This window comes from Centroberyx gerrardi, chromosome 23 (genome assembly GCF_048128805.1).
Source record: "Centroberyx gerrardi isolate f3 chromosome 23, fCenGer3.hap1.cur.20231027, whole genome shotgun sequence".
In the NCBI taxonomy this organism is placed as follows: Eukaryota; Metazoa; Chordata; class Actinopteri; order Beryciformes; family Berycidae; genus Centroberyx; species Centroberyx gerrardi.
Genome location: NC_136019.1, coordinates 4,926,976 through 4,948,158, shown reverse-complemented (window position 1 = coordinate 4,948,158; position 21,183 = coordinate 4,926,976). Strand labels below are relative to the sequence as shown.

Below are 21,183 nucleotides of genomic sequence, written 5' to 3'. Positions count from 1 at the left end.
CGGGAATCCAGAACCACCAAACTCTCCCTTCTGTCCGGGGAAGCCAGGCTGGCCGGGAGCACCGGGAATACCCTTGTCTCCCTTGATGCCACCGCTGCCTGGGGGCCCGCGGGGACCCTCTGGGCCGGTCGGACCTTCACACGCACACCGCAAAGGTCAAAGGTCAGGTATGGCAGAGAAATAATAGAACCTCCACAGGGTTCTACATACAACTTTTCATTCATTTTGTTCTTTTCCGTCTTCCTACCAGGGCTGAGGTCAATTTGAGTCCAGTTGAGTCAGTTCAAGAAGTGGATTTCCTTCAAAAATTGTAAATATTTTTCTGTCAAAAAAATTCTCAAATCGAGTCTATTAAGAAGTTAGTTAAAATGAACACTCTTACATTATTGAGTGAATAGTATCTTCACTTTATGTTTTGAACTGAATGAATGGAAAGTGTATTGACCCCCGCCCTGCTTGTTACAATGCAGTCAGAGAACAGACCGGTGGTATAAACAAAAACAACAGCAGGCCATCCTCTGAATTTATATTCCTCCTTCCTGTTCAAATCACTTGCACTCAAAAGCACAAAAGGAATCTCTTCACTGTACCATGTAAAAATAATATTATACACGTCACAACACAATACCTCATAGATAAATATGTTAATTTAGTGTGAGATCTACAGCAGTAAGCTGGCAGAATCCATCTTTTCATAAATATATTCACACTTGGAAATGAACCTTTGTGACCGGGAACCAGACTAAGAAGTGAAGAGTTTCATTCCCAAATGAGACATCCACCACTGGCACTAATATATACTCACTAATATAATTTAGCTTACTTGCCATCTTGAGCCCTATATTTACAAAAAAAGTTTTTAGAGGATATAATAATGTAGATATATTTTTAAACATTGAACAATGAACATCAAGTAACTTTTGCAGATTGGAGTTTTTGTTATACAAACATTTCTCAGAGGCAAAAATAATCTGATTGGTTGAGTTAAAGCTCAGTGGGCGGAGCCAGAGAACCACAGCTTTTCTGGCTAAGTAACATTAGACTGAAGCTCAGTGAAAAAGACAAGAGGTAAGAGAGGAGGAAGCTAATATTATGAAGCCTAGCGCTCTGCTGCTAACTGAAAAAATGCGATCTATAATACTAAGTTATCTAGGTTAGCTAGTTAGCTAGCTGAGCTTCAACATCATGAATTCCATGGTCATGAAGGAATGAAAAAAAATATATATATATATAAATATATTTTGACCAGTGTTTTTTGCTATTCGAGTTTGTCAGTTAGCTAACTTGCGCACTGCAAAACTGTGGTTCTTTGGCTCCGCCCACTGAGGTTTAACTCAACCAATCAGATTATTTCTGCCTCCGGAGCAGCTCTGCCTCTGAGAAATGTTTGTATAACTAAAACCCCTAAATACTGTAGGTAGATAACATTTTGGAATGGAACCCTTCATATACTGTACAGTATGGGGTATGTGAGTATAATATGTTCAGGTGTGTTTTATGTTTTGAGGTGTTGTGACTCTGCACAGTCCTGACTGAGATGCCCGACCTGTCCTGTGGGGTAAAGAGAGGGTCAGAAGAGAATCATTAGGTTGGACTAGGCTTCCCATTGACCTGAACCTTGTTAACATTCCCACTCATTCTCACACTCTCCCCATTTCATGTTGCTCATCATTTAAAGCAAAATACTACAACATTAAACATTATGACCCATTACTGAAATCAAGAGACCAGGGTTGGGATGAATTCATTTTCAATTCAGTCAATTCAGGAAGTGGATTGTCTCTGAAATTCAACAACTCAAAGTCTTTAGCCATAAAACGGTTCTTACATCCAAACTATCAAGACATAATTCAGAATGAAGAAGTCATCCTGAGTGTGAATTTCAGTCTCAATCCACATTTTGAACTCATGTTTGAACTGAACTGACCCCAACCCTGCATGAGACACATTTAAACACGGTTTAAACGTCACCATTCATTTTCTCCCAAAATTCCCCGCAAATCCCACCGAAGAGCATGTATCACAACACAAGGCAACACATCAAAACCATCAAACCACTGGAGTCTAACCTGCAGGACCTAGGGTTCCCAGAATTCCCGGGTATAGCGGGGCCGGGGTTGACGGCACGGGGCAAAAAAGGAGAAGAGGTTTAGACAGAAGCGAGAGTTAGCACAGCAACACAGTCAGGCTAAACCAAGACTTTGGTCTTAATTAGCGAGGAGGTAGTATCCAAAATGCCTAATGGACAAATGAGGTAAGATAACTGATATTTAACTTCAAAACTTCCATTCCACAGTGTAATTTGTTTGTAGTTTATTTTAATTTGTAGATGTATCCACTCATAGGAATGTAAGGCGGATAAAAGCATCCACCAAATGGCATTATGCTGATTTATTCTATATAAATTCAATGATGAGCTGTGCTGCTATGATACCATTAATCTTGTAAAAATTAAATATCAAGCTCAAGTACGTCAGTTATATTAAAGCATTAAGTAATTGCTATGTTTAAATTATAATATGTTCTAAAAACAATTTGTACCAAAAAGTACAACCAATTACATTTCAGTAAATTCAACAGAATTAGAATTATGTGACAAATACTAAACTAATGTTTCTGGTGAGTTAGTTATATGGTGTGTTATTTGTGTCCAAACTGTTTTACACTAAATGCATAACACATTGTGAATTTAAAATAATATTTGACCTAGATGTGATATTACCAACATGCTGATTGTGCCAGTTAACTACTGTCAGTCTCAGAATTTCAAGTGTGTTATTTCTCATTAATATTAAAAATCTTAAGAAGTGCTTACTTTTTAAAGGTGCATTACACTACCATCAGTGTGCATGAAAAGTGAGAAAGGACAGCGGTTAGGGAGAGATGCAGGGTCAGAAAGTACAGGCAGAAAACGCAGTGATTTCTCCAACACTTGTGATGTGAAGTTTGTTCACAGTGGAATCACACATGAAGACCTCGAGCTCAGAGAAGTTAAAGGTTAAAGTTAAACTCTACGACAGCGGCTGGAAGGAGCGTGCAGTAGAAGCCTGCGCGCCGTTCATCTGACCTGGGGGACCTGCGGAGGCCGGACGCACGAGTCATCACGCGAAGGGGGCGGGGCCGCACCGCAGTGGGTGGGGCCAAGCCACGGGAAACAGGGAGTAAAATGTCATAGCATCATTTTGTTATACCCCCGTCCCCCCAAAAAAAAACACTCGAGGGGAGTGTTTTTCTAGCCTCACACAGTGCTGGTCTGTGGTCAGTGCTCACATATAACAAAATAAAGTAAAATAATATAATAAAAGTCCTGTACCAAAAAAAGTCATGTACCAAAACCTGTGAGAGGAGTGCGCGCAATACTTTGCGGGGTAAGAAGCGAGTTTTGAATGAAAGTTAGTATTTTGCTCGTTTCTTAACCCACAAAATATTGTGTGCACTTCTCTCTCACAGGTTTTGGTATATTGTCGAAGGACTTTTATTCTGAAGGGCTAGGTAAACTGTGCGTGCAGCAGCGTAGAATTAGCATTAGCATTAGCTTTAGCTCCCAGCTCCTAAAAGCTGCATTTTTGGGAAAACTAAAGACTTTATTGGAACTTTGACAGTAACGTCTACAGGATACTAAGACCTAGGAGGAAGGGTAGTAGGTTATTTTGTATAGAGGTCTTTTGGACGCTAGTAATGGCACGTATAAATCAACGCCATCTAGCGTCCCTTTGGGGCTAGCTTTTCACATCGTCATGGTAACAGTTCCATGTTGAGAAACCGTTGCATTATAACCTCCTGTGGCAACTTTCTTTTTGCGACTTATTGACAAACCAATCCGACAAAGACAACAAAAACAACAAAACTGTAACGGTACTAGCACTAGAGGCATAATGTAGTAACGTTATGCAAATGAGGTGATGACTCCCAAGAGGTGACAGCGGACGAGGAGAAACTGAAGCTAAAACTCACCTTCATAATCAAAGAGGAAACTTTAGGTGAAGAACTTGTAGCCTTTCTCTAGTTTAGATCCAGGAGTCAATAATGAAAACAGGTCAGCAAGTCTTTGTACTTCACTAGTGTTACCATGACGATGTGAAAAGGGCCTATAGTCAGTTAATTAATTGGCTAAGAAGAAGTAGTCCTATTAGTTTCAACCAGTATCATCAGACTTGAGGTGTTCTGTCACTGTAGTCCACTTGTTCCAGCACTGTGCTAGGCTTGGTTCTCCGGGTGTGTGTGTGTGTGTGTGTGTGTGTGTGTGTGTGTGTGTGTGTGTGTGTGTGTGTTGGGACAGACAGTGCCCATGCAGATGAATGATCGGTGGGACATGTAACAGACTCAGGACAGCAGAGCCAGAGACAAACAACACAACACTCTCAACTAGACTGTGGGTTCAGTGTTGTGTGTGGTGACAGTCGGGTATATTCGTCAAAATGTGACAAATCACTATCATAATGTCCTGTTTTGTTCCTTTTGTTTTATGTTTTATTCGTTATTTTATGAGCTAGGTACCTTCTCTTTTATTCTTGACCCCTCTCACTCTCCTTCTGCTTTACTCACATTTTTATTCAGGTGTTTAATTGCTTTTTGTGTGTTCATTTTATAATAATAATAATAATAAACTTTATTTATAGAGCTACTTTTCAAAACACAGTTACAAAGAGCTTTACAATTAAAAGAAGACAATAATAAAATTAACTGATAAATAAAAGGGAGGACAACAGTAGGGTAAAAACCAATGACTTAAAATAGTTTAAGATACTGAAAATGAGTATAATAAAATAACTAAAAATAAAAAAACACATATTTGGTGCGATTTCTGCTATCTTTTGTCCTCTCTTGATGATTCTGTGAAACATTTATTGACTCTGTAAAACACTTTGTAACTTGAACTTTTATTTTTTAAATAAAAGTCATCAGTTAACATTAGTAGTAGTGCTTGGTGCTTCTCGATCAGCTCTAAAATGGTGCTTTATCCCAATCGACCCAATGGACAAAAACTGATTTAATCTGGTATTAATTAATCTTGAACCTCCTTTAAAACCCAGTTGAGACTTTTGGGGTTTGTCTCTGGCTCGACTGTTTCACACCAACGTTGCCTGAAGATGATCCTACGAGACCACAAAACACGGGACACACACTCGTTTCACTGGCCACAGGAGAAGACAAACACACACTGCAGTGCTGTGGAGAGATGGATAGATTAACCTCCCCCCGTTATGGGACCAGGAGAGGAGGGCAAAGGGGGTGAGGAGACACGAGGACGGGTGGATGGGTGGGTGAAAGGGACAAAAAAAAAAAAAGGATGACGACACAGACAACAGAGTGCGAGGAACCCATGCTCTTTGGGGGCGTGGTCAGAACCCCCGGTGAGAAACAGTGATTGGTGCGTGAGGAGCACCCCGGCATTTCCTGGTGAGGTGACACAATCTTTGCTGTCCCGGCCGGCGTGCTCAGTGTACTTGACAATGATTGGACGGTGTGTGTCGGTGCTCAGTGACGCGGCTCGCACACCAGTGCCGATCGGTGCAACAACGTCCCATGCAAATCAATCGATGCCGAGATGGAAGCATTCACATATAAAGTGCAGTCGGTACGCCGCCGTTTGCTGTCTGGTTTTTCTCTGGTTGTGTGTGTGTGTGCTTTTAAGATTTTGAGAGGATGAGAGATATTGTGAACTGATTGAACTCAATTCACAATCAATCATCAATATCGTCTAGACTACAACTCCAGTTTTTGTTCTGTAGCTTCAAAACTCTGTCCACTCCATTTAATTGAAAATAAACCTAGGGAAATATAGCATTTGCAAATTCAAAGTGGCAAAAATGAATAAATTCTACAGATTCTCGTTTGTTTTAAGCTACTGGGAGTACCGGATGGGTGGAGTTTATTGCATTAGGACCATTTAGATGATGTCAGGGAAGCTTTCAAAACAAACTTTAAAGAGTCACTAAACCCCAAATCAAAATCTGTGTAAAACTTGACAGCTAATGGTAAAAATCATGCTACCGAAGTGGCCATCTGCTATTGGCTGATCTTTGTTGCCAGGTGATGTCACCTTCTACAGAGTATAACAGGTGGTGACATCACCTGGCACCAAAGAGCAGCCAATAGCAGAAGGCCAGTTCAGTAGCATGCTTTTTACCATTAAAAATTATTGTTAGGCTTTACACAGATTTGGGTTTGGGGTTTAGTTAAATACTTTGATTATCTGCCTTTTTCTCACATTAACTGGACTGTCTTATGTGATAAACCCCACCCATCTGTCAGTGTAGGTAGAGTAAAACAAACGCTAAGAATTATTTTATACTACTAGTCGACCTACGTAGGTCTGACTGAATCCATCAGAAAACCAGGCAGCAACTTGAGGCAGGATACGGAGTGATGATGATGCCTCTATATCTGAGTCCCCTACCTCCTCTTCCAGGCGGTCCTGGGGGTCCTTGGCCTCCTTTGGGGCCCTGGAGAGCCACTCCGGGGGGGCCGGGGGGTCCTATGCTGCCTGACGGGCCGGGGAGGCCGGGGAAGCCAGCCTCTCCCTTCGAACCTGGGAAACCAGAACTGCCAGGCGAGCCGGGAAGACCTGGGTCTCCCTTAGCACCTTGATGGGATATGAGGGATAAGTTAAGTTATGAGAAAATAATAATTTAATCACTACAAACAAAACAAAACAGTTCTTCTTCGAAGCTTTGTTCCAAAATGACATGTCTAGCATTAGAAAAAAGTGACAAAAAGATAGTATGAAATTAAGGTTATTTTTGAACGACTGGATCCTTTCAATTTTATCTAATGATGAGCCTCAGGTAATCATTTTTTCTCCAAAATGGATATATAGCGTTTTGAAAATTAACTCTTCACTCCTGATGACTGTGACTGATGATATCTAGCTAATTCAAGCTTGAAAAACACAGATGTTGTTCATCGCATCAGGAACTTTAATAGGATTGAGCGATGACAGCTGATGAGCTGTGTGTGTGTGTGTGTGTGTGTGTGTGTGTGTGTGTGTGTGTAGAGGCTGGTAACTGACCTGGCAAACCTGGAAGACCAGAGGCACCGGTACCGCCGAAACCAGGCAGACCTGGAGTAGAAATCACAGAAAAATGTTTTGTTTTTTTAAGACTTACAGGATACATTTCAGTATATGTAGCAGTAATCGATAAAGCTTCTGTACATTGGTAAAGCATGTTTTGTATGATATAAAAATCAAATAAAAATCTGATCACATCTGATAAAAATCTGATAATATCTGTTAATATCTGATAAAAATCCAGACCCTTGGTAGGAAGAACATGGAACTAAGGCTGAATTATACGGTGCTTTACAAAAACATCCACCAAATTTTTGTTTCCACTTCTGAATCTAACACACATTCCCCCAGGCAGGATGATCAGCCACACTCACCTGGCTCTCCTTTGATTCCAGCCGGTCCGGGGATCCCGTCGCGTCCCGCCTGACCCTTGTCTCCCGGCAGGCCCGGCCCTCCGGGACGGCCGGACTCTCCCGGTCGACCGGAAGCTCCGCTGAGCCCTGGGGCTCCGGGACCGCCGTCCACACCCTTGGGTCCAGGGATACCGGGAGGACCTGACAGAGCAGCAGACAGAGAAGATGAAGAAGAAGAAGGAGATAAACCGTCAGTCACCAAACTCTGGTCACACTGGTTCAGCTGTTTTCTCCAGGTCTTCGCTGCAGTCAGACAGACCTACCTTGGAATCCTGGGAGGCCGGGGTCACCCTTGGCACCGGGTCCTCCGGGTAAACCTGGGAGTCCGGGTCCTCCTGGAGTTCCCTTCTGTCCTGGACCTCCTGGGAACCCTGGCTGGCCCGCCTCACCCTGGGAGAGAGAGAGAGAAAGAGAGAGAGAGAGAGAGAGAGAGAGAGAAGGGGGAAGGAGGGGTGTTAGGAAGTTTTTTGTAGAGGCTTTGCAGTTTCATCACAAATCTCCCAGCAGCCACTTCTAGCACCATCATGGAGGTTTACTGGAGAATTGGCTGTGTGTAAATAATGGCTAAATACATGAGAACCAGGCAACAAAAATGGAGATACCTGAGTCAGCTTGTTGTGGTGTGGCTGCAGATCCATTCAGTAACGTTCTCAGTAAAAGTGAATAGTGTGATAAGGTGGATTTGGTTACTGTGACACAGTAAACTGTCTTGTCTTTAGCCCTAGTCTCTACTCCAAAACACTCTGAGTTGTAGCTTGAGAAGAGTCAGCTCAGTTAACCTGAACAAACTGTTAGCTAGCTAACTAGCCAGACAAGACAGTGACCAGTAGCCACTGGGCCACCCAACAGATTTCATTGTATTCTATTATCTATCTATTATATTAGTTTCAATCCAAAATGAGCTATCCTCCCTTGATGACCAATGACCATCTTAAGTTGTAAAAATGACACTTAAGCCCTTGAACAATTTGTATAGACTCACTGGATCCTTTAAAATTTGGAGATATTCTGATTTTCAGGTGAAAAGAATTCAGAAATCAAAAGAATTCTTCCTTTTTAAAAATTTGAGGGAAACCTTGACATTTTGAATTTTAGTCTATTCATTTTCTTTGCTTCACACCTGTCTCTTTACATTTGGAGAGTTATCTTCTAAAGTGAGTTATCCTCCATCTTCCCTTACAAAATGATTGTTGGCATGAAAGTGAAGTGAAACCAGTGTGTTTGCACCTTGGATCCGGGCAGTCCGGGTGCTCCGACTCCTGCAGAACCCGGTTCACCTTTGGCTCCGGGGAACCCGGGCGCTCCCGGCCCTCCTGGCCCTCCTGGCCGACCTGACTGACCCGGCGTACCCTTCTGCCCTGATGGTCCTGTGACATCATCAACGACAAGGTTAGTGAGCGAATTGGAGAGACAATCCAGCCAAGGACGCAGGACTGAGCAGTCAGCCAGGTAACAGTGAAAATGATATGGAAATACTGAAATCTGCTCAGGTGTTGGTCAATGAGCCAGTTATCATGGCTAAAAGGCAAAAAGTTTAATTTAATAAATTAGCCAAAATATTAAGAATTACATTGTCATATTATGGACCAATAGCCAGCTATCTGTAAAAATGATCTTGAAATAACTTAAGTGTTATTCATAAAAATCATCGTTAGCATGGCTACAAGGCATCAAATAAAACAGTATTCCAGTTTGATATGGAATATTTTCCCGAAAACATCAAGAATCGCATTTAATTCACTTGCACAGTTACCAAGCTAACTGGGTAATCCTTAAGATAATTCAACATTTAACATTTAAAGTTTTCAAACCCATGTGTGTAATAATTTATGCTAGCAGGGCGACACTGCTGCTCGCTGACTTGGGGTTTTTGGAGTTGTGAGGCGTTCAAACCCACCTGGGAATCCCATTTCTCCCATGCTGCCCTTCAGTCCTGAAGCTCCAGGAGCGCCCGGGCCTCCTGGGATTCCAGAATCTCCCTTAGGACCTGGAAACGGAAAAACGGAAACCGCATGTTAGAGCTCTGTGCGTGTGTGTGTGTGTGTGTGTGTGTGTGTGTGTGTGAGTGAGACTCTTGTATTGTTCCAGTTTACTTGGAATAGAGATGATGTTAAGCTTTTTCTACTGTCATTGTCAGTAGCTCCAGATAAAAACATTACCTAAATTGTAAATGTACGTGTGTGTGTGTGTGTGTGTGTGTGTGTGTGTGTGTGTGTGTGTGGGGGGGGGGGGGGTAAACCCATACCCTGTGGTCCTGGTAGTCCGGGCCGTCCATCTGATCCTGGCAGTCCATTGTCTCCTGGGAGACCAGAGACACCTTTCTGACCTGGGAGACCTGACGCACCTGTAGAGCACACACACACACACACACACACACACACACACACACACACACAGAAAATCATTAATTCTGACCATCTACCTTTATATTCAAACTTCTTGAAACACGTGAAACTGCTCTGGAATAATGCTAATAATATCTCACTTCTCAGTATTAATACACAGTATGTTTCAAAAGTAGGCATAAAACTTGTAATAATAATCATAATGAAAAACAATGTTGTTTCTTTTACTTATTTAGTCATTTTAACAAAAATAATTAATCATTCAGTAGTTTGGAAATAAGAGCTGTAGCTGGAAACAGGGAAAATATTCAATAACACAGTGAATATTAATAATGTTTAAGACTGAATACAACATTAAACCACTTGTTGCGATGCGGCGATGGCGTTCAGATGTACCTGGTACTCCTGGGTCTCCCTTGGTTCCCTTCAGGGCCTGTGGCGGCAGGCTGGGCCCCGGAGGCCCCTGGACGCCCGAGTCGCCTCTCTCTCCCTTGCCACCGGGACCGCCGGGCGATCCGTCTCTGCCGGGGAAACCGCTATCACCTGAAGGAAAGGAGAGAGAGAGAGAGAGAGAAAAGATGTTTAGTCTCCATCTTTGTCCCTCAGCCTCACTGTGGTGTTTCTGCTCTGCTCTTCCCACAGATCACCTGTCAATCAAACAGTGTGGGCGGAGCTTGGATTTTACTGTTGATGCAGTTTGAGTTTCTCTTTTCTTTGTCTGTTCAGTCATGGTGGCTATCACTGCTCATGCTAACTACCCAGTTCTTCTTCTGCTGTTTATTACAAACAAACCGAAATGTAAAACTCATCACTTCACTTCACATCACTTGCAGCAGTAGATTTTTCCCAGGAAAGAGCTGCCTGACACCGGGTAAACGTACATGGAAAAGCTTTCGGTCGGTTGAATCATTACTTAAATCAAATAGTGATAGGGAGTAGCAATATGGACATTTATTTATATCAAAATGTTGACCATTTTTTGACCAAGTAAATATTTTGTGTGTACTGGATATATATATGTTCTCGAGAGTTTGACTCATGGATGGAAAATATTCTTTTTGACGCTTTCTTAACCCTTTCTAACTCAAAGAGGTGTATTTTTAAAAAGTTACAAATATATAAATATCATTTACAGCTTCAAAGTACATGTAAAACTGTTTTGTGTCAGCATGTGTTAACATACCGTATCTTTAGCATATGTTGTATGCGTGTATACCTTTAGGTCCTGGGAAGCCAGGTCCTCCGGGGTTTCCAGGTCCTCCACCGGGTCCTGGAGCACCCATGTTTCCCATGTCTCCTTTGGTACCTGCAGCCAGTGACACAGAGGAGGTGACGTTAAGACTTACTCTGATTGGCTAAAAGGCAATAGAGTCACATTTAACATAAGAGAGCACAAATAGAGGCACACAGAACAGAAAATAACAAAAAGTCATTCATTTATACAGTTAGCCAGTCAGTCACTTACTGAGTCAGCAAGCAGTCAGTTAGCTAGACAGCCAACTAGCCAGTCATCTAAATAATAAGTCAGGTAGCCAACCATCTAGCTAGCCAGGCACCTAGATAGTTAGTCAATTAGCTAGCCAGCCATTCAGCTAGCCAGTCACATAAACAGTTAGCCAGCCAGCTAGTCACCTAGACAGTCAGGTAGTCAGCTAGCGAGCCAGCTAGCCAATGAACCTGCTAGCCCAGTCACATAAACACTTAGTCAGTTAGCCAGCCAGCCAGTCAACTAGCCAGTCAGTCATGATAATTTAAGGATGATATTTCACCTGGCAGTCCAGGCAGACCATCCCGTCCTGGTCCTCCGGGGGGTCCTGGGGTTCCGATCGCTCCTGGGGAACCCGGGAAGCCGGGGCTGCCTCTGTCTCCTGGCAGACCCGGGATGTCCAGACCTGGCTGACCGGGTTCTCCCTTCTCTCCATCTGCACCTGGGAATCCTAAAATGGTGTGGGAGAGAAAGAGAGAACTTAAGACTCTGGAGATGGGAATGTCTTGGAACGCCACATTTCCAGATTATGAATGATTCAAGTTTGAACACTGTGTGGATTCCCATAATAAAATTCTATTGAAAAGTTGACCATTTTCCAGTCTTTGGACACATATGCAAGCCAGAGTCATGATCCAGATAATTCTGTGTGTGTGTGTGTGTGTGTGTGTGTGTGTGTGTGTGTGTGTGTGTTTGGTACAGACATTCAGGAAAGCACCAAATCATTGAATTAAAAAAAAACATCAACACAGAAAAAATGGACTCTCAAGTGACACATTTTAAACTATTGTAACGTTAGCATACACTATCATTTGCGATATCTGTCCCATTAAAAGAGCATCAGCCCACAGCAGTGTTGGGGTACGATACCTTTCTCGCCTTGGCATCAGAGGGCCGCAGGTAAGGAAGAGGCGCGTTTCAAAGCCAAGAGGGCGGAGCGTTGGATTAAGCCGCAGATGAGATGAGGGGAACGAGGCATAACGCATGAATAAATGCATCGAAACGTCCGATACGAAGCTGGTTTCTGAACACTGTGAAAATGCACCGAGCAACAAAGCGAACGGCTGATGCATTTTCAGAGTATTCAAACAGGAAAATGTAATCTGTATCTCACTGGACACGAGTTAGTTTGTGGTTTGTGTGGCATTCTGGGAAAGAGCCGTGAGAGGTTACAGTGGTGAGGCCTTGTGAGAAGACTTCGACGTAAGTTGCTCCGTATTTAAAGCAATATTACACTTAGTTTTAACATGGCGGTTAATATAAACTACTCAGCTGGGATGAGTTTGAAGCGTTCAGATTTTTTGAATGGAGGCCAGCCTGAAAACTGACATGAATACGTTGGTGAACAGATTCAACAACAGTGATTTTCAGCTGACTGTTGGTTAGGGATGGAGAGTTGACTCCAAAAGAGTCGATTCTCGATTCCAGTCGACTCCAAACTCTGTGAATCGTAGAAACTGTTTCATTTAAATGAATTTATAAGTAATTCATTCAGATTTAGGCCTATCTATACTAATCTGTGTTCGCCTGCCTTGGTCTGATCCGTTTCACAGCAAGTGGGGAGAGGGGAGGGAGAAATTCAAGGCTCACTGTTGAATGGCAACCAGCGTAAAAAATTCAATTTTTGTGTTGATTTTTATTTAGAATCGGAATCGTTTAGAATCAATTTAATCAATTCGGATTCAAGTCGGAATCGATTCCAAAAGATTTGGACTCGTCCATCCCTACTGTTGGTCCGTTTTAGAACATAAATTCGCCGAATAGCATTTTTATTGATAGAGGAAAACATAGCGGAGGGACACCATTTAGGAGAGATAGTTCCTGTTTGGGAGACCGGATCTACTTTTATTTTTTAAACACTAATTTAAGTGTAAACCATGAATAGAAATACAAAATGACGACGGACCCAGGATCTGTTATTGAATCTGTTCACCAACGTTTTCAGGCTTCATTTTATATGAATGGGAAGTAAAAATCTGAACGCTACAAACTCGTCCAGCTGCATCTGATCTTGGTGAGTCGTTTATATTCCGGTTTTCATGGCGGTCAAAAGCCGAATAACCCCCCCCCCCGCCCCATGTTAAAACTAAGTGGAATATTGCGTTAAGCAGCTGTGCGAGGCGGTGAATCGAAGCGTCGAGTGCGGAGGGTTGTGATGCGGCCGAGAAAGAGTGATGTGACTCGAGAGTTTTCCCGGTGGTCTCTCGAAAAGAAAGAGATACTGTACATGGGGGCACACGCATGGAGGAAAAGAAACACAAGACGAACAAGTGAGGTGAAGTTCCCCCAGATCAAAGTGGGGGGGAACCGTGACGCACCAATAAAGGCACATATTCACATCCTCTCTCTCTCTCTTTCACACACACATTCAGACACACCTTGATCACCCACACACACACCCAAAAGGACAAACATATATCAAGCTACACTGTTCATCCATCTGTATCTGGGCTTGGTGACACCCAATCAGAAGCGTCGGGGTGAGGAGTGTGCAGCCTAACAGTCTGAACCCCGAACCAAAATGACATCCAACAAGTGTGTGGTCATGCACAAACTCTCGGGTGACTTTTAGACAACAAACAAATCATCAAACGTCTCATTTAAAAGGCGCAAAACACAAGAGGGTAAAAACATGCATGCATACGATGCAAAATGATAAACACAGAGTCAAAAACAATCCTCGTTACACGCTGTAATCTTGATCGGCAAACAAAAATTATACTTACGCATTGAAATATCTCTTTGAAAATGTACCTTAATGAGGCACGATGGCAGAAATAGAGCATTTCAAAGCCTATTAATGTCTATTATTGGTTCCAATTCAATAATTTTCTCATTGATTTAGAATTGGAATTGCCTTTCCATATCCATCCCTGTGTAACGCTATGAAACAAAATAAACTGAATCTCACCGTGGTGGGAACGTAACACCAGCTAACAAAGAAATGCTGGGAAATTTTTTATCTATGACTGATATTTTTTCTACTCAAGCAGCCACTTTCAATCTGCCATCATCATCCAGTTTATAAATCAAGAGTTTGTCTGGTAAAATAATGCAGAGAAACTCGTTGACTCTGCCTCTTTCTTAGAATTAACTAGAAATTACTTGGAATTAACTTGGAATTAATGAGAGAAAGCACAGATTGTTTCGGTTCTTGCTCAGATTTGTCTTCCCTCACACTTTCATAGTCTGTAACGTCTTCTCTGATGCACCTGTAACCAACAATAATCAATTCTGCAACAGCTGTAGTGTTTTAAACTGGTAAAAAAGTGATAGTGACCTTTGAATTTTGGAATCTATCTGTTACTGTGGTCGAGGAATGAAAAAAAGCCTTTTTCCTACCCTGAATCGTATTAAAACCTGTGTAGCACTACGCATGACAGTGAACTGGATCCAAGCCTGAGTGCGTTACCTGGGGCTCCCATCAGGCCTGACGCTCCGGGGGGTCCTTGGGGCCCCTGAGAGCCGAGGGAGGGGGAACCAGGGGGGCCGCGAGCTCCAGGAATACCGGCAGTACCGGGTTCACCTGGAGGGACGGAGGAGGAAGGAGGTTTGGGTCAATAGGTGATCAAGGTGTGTGTGTGTGTGTGTGTGTGTGTGTGTGTGTGTGTGTTTGTTGAGAAAGTGAGAGAGAGATGGAGGTGAGGAATACGAATTGGAATAAATCTCTCTCTCTCTCTCTCTCACACACACAGCAGATCCTTAACAGAACCACAGAATACCTTTAGATCCAGGGCCGCCATCAAAGCCGGATCGCCCAGGTGAACCGGGGTTGCCGGGGAAACCGGGATCTCCTTTGGGTCCGAATAAACCTTTAGCTCCAGGGAATCCCGGTGAGCCGGGAGGACCAGGGAGTCCGAAGCCAGGCTCACCCTGTAACACACACACACACACACACACACACACACAATTGACAAACACCATGATTCAACTCTTATTGAATTAACTTTTTATTGTGAAATTTTGTCCCTTTTTTGTCCCTTCAGTTGCAGGAGGTCTCCGGTCGTACCTTTTGCCCCGGGAGGCCGGGCTGGCCGGGGCGGCCGTCTACTCCTGGTCTGCCTCCTACTCCTGGAGCTCCTGGCTGGCCGAGCGTACCTGGGAATCCTGCAGGAGAACAGGAGGGGACAGGTGAGTGGTGATGAGGAGGAAGAGGAGGAGGAGGGGGAGGAGGAGGAGGAGTGGGAGGTAAGAAGATTAGAGGAGGGAAGAGGAGGCATGGTTAGGAAACAGAGGAGGAGGAAAAGCAGGGAAATGGAGGTGAAAGAGGAAAGAAAGAGAAGTAAGAAGAGGAAGATGAGAAGGAGAGGTAGGAGGAGGAGGATGAGGAGAAGGACAGGTAGGAGGAAGAGGAAGATAACAAGAACAAGGGATAGGAAGAGGCGGAAAAGGAAGGATAGGCATAAGATCAGGAAGATGAGAGGTAGAAGAGGAAGAAGATGACAAGAATGAGAGGTAGGAAAGGGAGGGGAAAGGGATAGGAGGAGGGGGAGGAGGAGAACAGGTAGGAAGCAAAGTTGGAGGAAGAGGAGGAGAAGGAGAGGTAGAAGAAGGAGGGATAGGAAGAAGAGGAGGAGAGGAATAGAAGAAAGGGTGAGGAGGAGAAGGAGGGATACGAGGAAGAAAATGGGGAGGAAAATGGGGGATAGGAGGAGGAAAACAAGGAAGAGGAGGAGGAAAACGAGGGATAGGAGGAAGAGGAGAAGAAGGGATAGGAAGAAGAAGATGGAGAGGAAAAGGAGGGATAGGAGGAAGAAGAGGAGGAAGAGGAGGAGAAGGAGGGATAGGAGGAAGACGATGGAGAGGAAAAGGAGGGATAGGAGGAAGACGATGGAGAGGAAAAGGAGAGATAGGAGGAAGAAGAGGAGGAAGAGGAAGAGGAAAAGGAGGGATAGGAGGAAGAAGAGGAGGAAGAGGAAGAGGAGAAGGAGGGATAGGAGGAAGAGGGGGAGGGACAGGAGGAGTGTTTCTGTCTTTACCTTTAGCTCCAGGGGGTCCAGGCAGTCCGATTCCAGGGAGTCCTGGATCACCCTTCCCTCCTGGTAACCCGGGGAAACCGGGCTGTCCGGGCTGACCTGGGCTACCTGGCAACACACAACCACACACAGCCAATCAGGAGACAGATACGTGCGTCGCCTTGGTTACTGCTTCCCTGGAGTGCTGGTGTCACATGGTGTATTGTCCCTTTATTGTAAAACGGCGACGTCGTACCTGGCTGGCCGGGCAGACCTGGCTCTCCGTCTTGTCCTCTGGGTCCTGGCAGGCCTTTCTCCGCCACCGTCAGGCCGGGCTCGCCTTTAGTTCCTGAGAGGGTGAGAGGGTGAGAGGGTGAGAGGGTGAGAGGGTGAGAGGTCAAAGGTCAGAGAACCAGTGTGGAAGGAAACTCAGGAGGAGAGAGTGGCAGCCAAGGAACTCAAAATCTGGATGATTACACAGAGTTTTATAGTGTTGAATATTCATGATTATGTTAATACAGATAGAATATAATAAAGCTATTGGTCAAAAAGACTGAACAACCAGTGATAATTATAGTTGTAGCACTTTAAGGAGATTCTCAGTTCAGAAGGTCAGAAACACACAAGATGTTACTTTAGACTTTAATCTTATAATGGTGAAGCAGATTCAGTATTCTGGAGTTTTAGGCAGGTTTAAGGTGTAAATAAAGGTCAAAGGTCACATATTAAGTGAGCATGTAGGAATGTTGCTTAGTAGAGGGACTTTTCCATTTCTTCCTCAACACCAGGAAGGGGATTTTAAAGAGTTTAAAGGAGCAGACGATGTATTGCTTTAAAAAGAGTGGAGTCCCTTTATTAACAATAAAAGACCTGTTTTTCTACTAATGGAGTGGATGGATGGATGGATGAATGGATGGATGGATGGATGGATGGATGGATGGATGGATGGATGGATGGATGGATGGATTAGGCATACAGACTGAAGGTGGGATGTAGACTCATGGATATCTGTTACAGGAGATTATATGGACATCAGGGATGTGATGATGTATCGAAATTCAATATATCGCACTACAAAAATGTGACAATACATATTGTGGGGCAGAAAAATGAATTGTGATATTATTTTATTCTGCTGTCATAATCACAAATGAGACGCTTGACCGTCACAATTTCACAAGCTCTCCATCCAAATTATATTATTGTCACTTTGTAATGACATTTTTAAATTGTTGTTTACATTCTAGCGAGCCAATGGCATCGCTAGAAAGATTTGTGTCTCAGAAATGAACAGAATTCTTCAGAGTCAGACTTTGTTGTCACTGAACTTTTATTTATTACATCGTATCGTGGTTGTATTGAATCGTGAATCTCATATCGCGTATTGAATCGTATTGAGAGATAAGCAGATTGTCCCATTTCTCAAGTTTCTCATTTGGAGGATGACAAAATGAATCTAAAACGACCGTCTCACCTGGTGCGCCGGGGGATCCGGGTCGCCCTGAGACGCCCTGGACGCCTTTCTCTCCTCCCGGTCCCTGGGGTCCGAAGCCGGGGCCACCCGGGGGACCCCGGTCCCCTGGGAGACCCTGGACACCTGGGTCACCTGGCGACCCTCGCTCTCCTTTCACCAGCAGAGAGCCCTGGTGGACGGACACACACACACACACACACACACACACACACACACACACACAGAGGAGAGGAGAGAGACATTAGTTCTGGACAATTCATGAATGAACTCATTAATTTCAATTCAACTGAGGAACTGGAATTGGAATTTGAAGGAAACAGAATGTGAATTGAACTGGAATTTCAGGAAGTTCAATTTAATTCAATGAAATTCTGGGAAATTCCATGTTTTTTTTTCTTCTTCCCACATTCTCTCTCCCATCTGTCTCCCACGAGATTCCACATAGTGTTATATATTATCAATACTGAATATCATAAAATGTTAAAGGAACCTTTCAGCTGGTATTTGATGCAGAACATGTAACTGCAATCCATACATTATGACTGAATGTGTTTGATTTGTTGATCTGTCTTTTATTTGATTCATAATGTTTGATTTATAATGTTTAGCGAGTCGAGACAAACTCTCTTAGAAGGGGAATTTCATGGAATTTCATGGAATTCAGTTCTGTCTCCTGTGATTCCAATTCAATTCACATTCTGTTTCCTTACAGCTGGGAGACTTTCACATTCACACTGCAACTGATTTGAAGTTTATGATGCATTCTCAACTCTCTATAACTGACAGAAACCTACAGAAGCTCCTTTGGGACCGGGCGCTCCGGGCGACCCGTCACGCCCGGGGCGGCCGTCCAGGCCGGGCAGACCGGGCGGGCCGGGGAAACCGGTGTCGCCCTTGTCTCCCCTCAGACCGCTCACTGTGATGGCATCGCCCGGGTCTCCCTTCTCTCCAGGGAATCCCGGGGCACCTTGGGAACCGGGGGTACCCTGTGGAGGAGAGGAGAGGAGAGAGGGGGGGGGAGAGAGAGAGGAGAGGAGAGGTAAGGGAAGGAAAGGAAAGGAGAGGAGAGGAGAGGAGAGGAGAGGAGGGGGGGGGGGAGGTAAGGAAAGGAGAGGAGAGGAGAGAAAAGGAAAGGAAAGGAGAGGTGAGGGGAGGGAGGAGAGGAGAGAAGAAGAGAGGAGAGGTAAGGTAAGGAAAGGAAACGAGAGGTGAGGGGAGTAGAGGGGAGGAGAGGAGAGGAGAGGTAAGGAAAGGCAAGGAGAGGTGAGGGGAGGAGAGGAGGGGAGGAGAGGTAAGGAAAGGGAAGGAGAGGTGAGGGGAGGAGAGGAGGGGAGGAGAGGTAAGGAAAGGGAAGGAGAGGGGAGGGGAGTAGAGGAGAGAAGAAGAGAGGAGAAGAGAGGTAAGGTAAGGAAAGGAGAGGAGAAAAAAGGAAAGGAAAGGAAAGGAGAGGTGAGGAGATAGGAGGAGAGGAAGGGAGGAGAGGAATGAGATGGAAAGGAAAGGAAAAGAAAGGAAGGATAAAGAGCATAAGGAAGACAGTAGTTTAGTGTTTTAGGTTTTACTTTTATGTTTTAGCGTAGATGTCCAAGTTGGACCATTTATCCTTAAAAATTAAATCAAAGCTGGTACATTTGAGACTATCTTGGTAAAATTATACTCACTACCAAGAAGAGAGAGACATTATAACCTTTATTTAAGGTTTATTTAAAAATAAAATAAAACCACAACAAAGACATCAACCAAAGGAACTACATTCAAATACAGCCATGATCAAATACTTGAAATACTCCAATTTAACCAAGGTTTCACACGTCAACATACAAGCAGTTTTTTTTATATGGAGCTGGAAGTCAAATTGAGATAGTGGATATCATGGATATCTGTTCCGGGACACATCACATCCTGTTTGAAAAGGAAGCAGGAAGTAAAAACCAGGAAGTACTCACAGGGGGGCCGGCAGTACCAGGCGCTCCTGAGAATCCTCTGTCTCCTTTGATACCTGGACTGCCAGGACCGCCTGGTACAGGACAGGACAGGAGTTATATACTGATAACTGGACAATATTTACATAATGATACAATATTTACATACCATGGATTTAATTGGTAACTCATACCAATTACTGCCGAATAGGAATTTGACCGCTGGTTAAGAAAGTCATTATGTGCCTTTTGAAAGACTTCTAGATCAAGTGTTGTCTCTTTATGTGAAAAAAAAAAACTCGGGGGAATTAAAAACTTACCGGGGAATCCGGGGGCTCCGGCAGGTCCCGGGGTTCCAGGGATGGGAATGGAGTCGCCGACGCAGTTCACACAGGTGTCGCCCTTCTCACCTGGAACAGCAGCGGGGCATCACATCAGGGTTTTCACAGGTAGACCTCCACCCCCTGTCCTGCCTGAAGCCTCACCCTAACCCTGTCACACTACACCCTGCAGGTGCAGTGTGTGTATGTAATGTCAATAAATAATAAACTCTCTGGTTTGTGCGGACCAGAGAGAGGATTGATACTATATTTTATAACATATCTTATATTATACTTCACATTTTTACTTATATATATTTTATACTTTATACTATATACTATGTCTATACTATATTTATCTGTAAACCATAGGCAACAGGCACTTTATGTACAGTTCTTATAAGTGTATATATGTATAACAGCCATATTTATTATAATAGTTAAACATAGTCATCTTCATGAGCCGTTGCTGTCTTACCACTGTTCATTTCCTTCTGTACTTAGTTTCATTGTGTTCTGATTTGTTCTCTAATTTATTATTTTATTTACAATTTGCATTTCTTTCGCTCCAACCTCACCAGATCAAATTCCTCGTATGTGTAAATGTACCTGGCAATAAATCTGATTCTGATTCTGAATGTTGGAAATCACTAAGAAAAAATCACTTTTAGGACGTCATTCTGCAAAAGACATTTTTTTTATTTTTTATTATTTCAATGAATCTGATTGATTTTCTAGAAACTAGCTAACTGGTATCTGGTCAGAATCACAGTCTTTACATAAACACATCTGATTAGCGTACTAGCTAACGTAGCTAAGTAGCAGCTAGCGTTAGCATGTTCACATTAACATCAGTGTGTCTGCTGGCTAGTTAGCTAGCTAACAGTTTGTTCAGGTTAACTGAGCTGACTCTTCTCAAGCTACAACTCAGAGTGTTTTGGAGTAGAGACTAAAGACAAGACAGTTTACTGTGTCACAGTAACAAATCCACCTTATCACACTATTCACTTTTACTGAGAACGTTACTGAATGGATCTGCAGCCACACCACAACAAGCTGACTCAGCTAGCTCTCTTTTTCTAGCCTGGTTGTTATATAATTATCCATTATTCAAAAGACCTCCATGATCCTCTATAGTGACCGGCCCACACTCACCCTTCTGGCCCGTCTCTCCCTGGTAGCCTCTCTCTCCCTGCACTCCGGGACGTCCCGGCTCTCCAGTGATACAATTGCCTCCTCCGGTGGAGAAGCCCGGA

At 43.6% G+C, this 21,183-nt stretch overlaps 1 protein-coding gene across 1 annotated transcript in view; it reads right to left on the bottom strand.

The window, feature by feature from the left end:
• col4a5 (collagen, type IV, alpha 5 (Alport syndrome)) overlaps positions 1-21,183 on the bottom strand; it is a 67,944-nt gene that overhangs the window by 7,472 nt on the left and 39,289 nt on the right. Inside the window, exons 21-41 of the mRNA XM_078291573.1 lie at positions 21,083-21,183; positions 19,928-20,017; positions 19,632-19,702; positions 18,480-18,671; positions 17,686-17,854; positions 16,468-16,560; positions 16,236-16,340; positions 15,266-15,363; positions 14,979-15,129; positions 14,669-14,782; positions 11,540-11,707; positions 10,987-11,076; positions 10,167-10,313; positions 9,671-9,769; positions 9,323-9,412; positions 8,653-8,792; positions 7,689-7,815; positions 7,387-7,566; positions 7,013-7,063; positions 6,401-6,586; positions 1-134 (exon numbers count right to left, since the gene is read on the bottom strand). The exon at positions 21,083-21,183 is cut by the window's right edge and continues 151 nt beyond it. Of these exons, the coding sequence (XP_078147699.1) occupies positions 1-134; positions 6,401-6,586; positions 7,013-7,063; positions 7,387-7,566; positions 7,689-7,815; positions 8,653-8,792; positions 9,323-9,412; positions 9,671-9,769; positions 10,167-10,313; positions 10,987-11,076; positions 11,540-11,707; positions 14,669-14,782; positions 14,979-15,129; positions 15,266-15,363; positions 16,236-16,340; positions 16,468-16,560; positions 17,686-17,854; positions 18,480-18,671; positions 19,632-19,702; positions 19,928-20,017; positions 21,083-21,183 (2,596 nt within the window). The remainder of the gene's footprint in view (positions 135-6,400; positions 6,587-7,012; positions 7,064-7,386; positions 7,567-7,688; positions 7,816-8,652; positions 8,793-9,322; positions 9,413-9,670; positions 9,770-10,166; positions 10,314-10,986; positions 11,077-11,539; positions 11,708-14,668; positions 14,783-14,978; positions 15,130-15,265; positions 15,364-16,235; positions 16,341-16,467; positions 16,561-17,685; positions 17,855-18,479; positions 18,672-19,631; positions 19,703-19,927; positions 20,018-21,082) is intronic.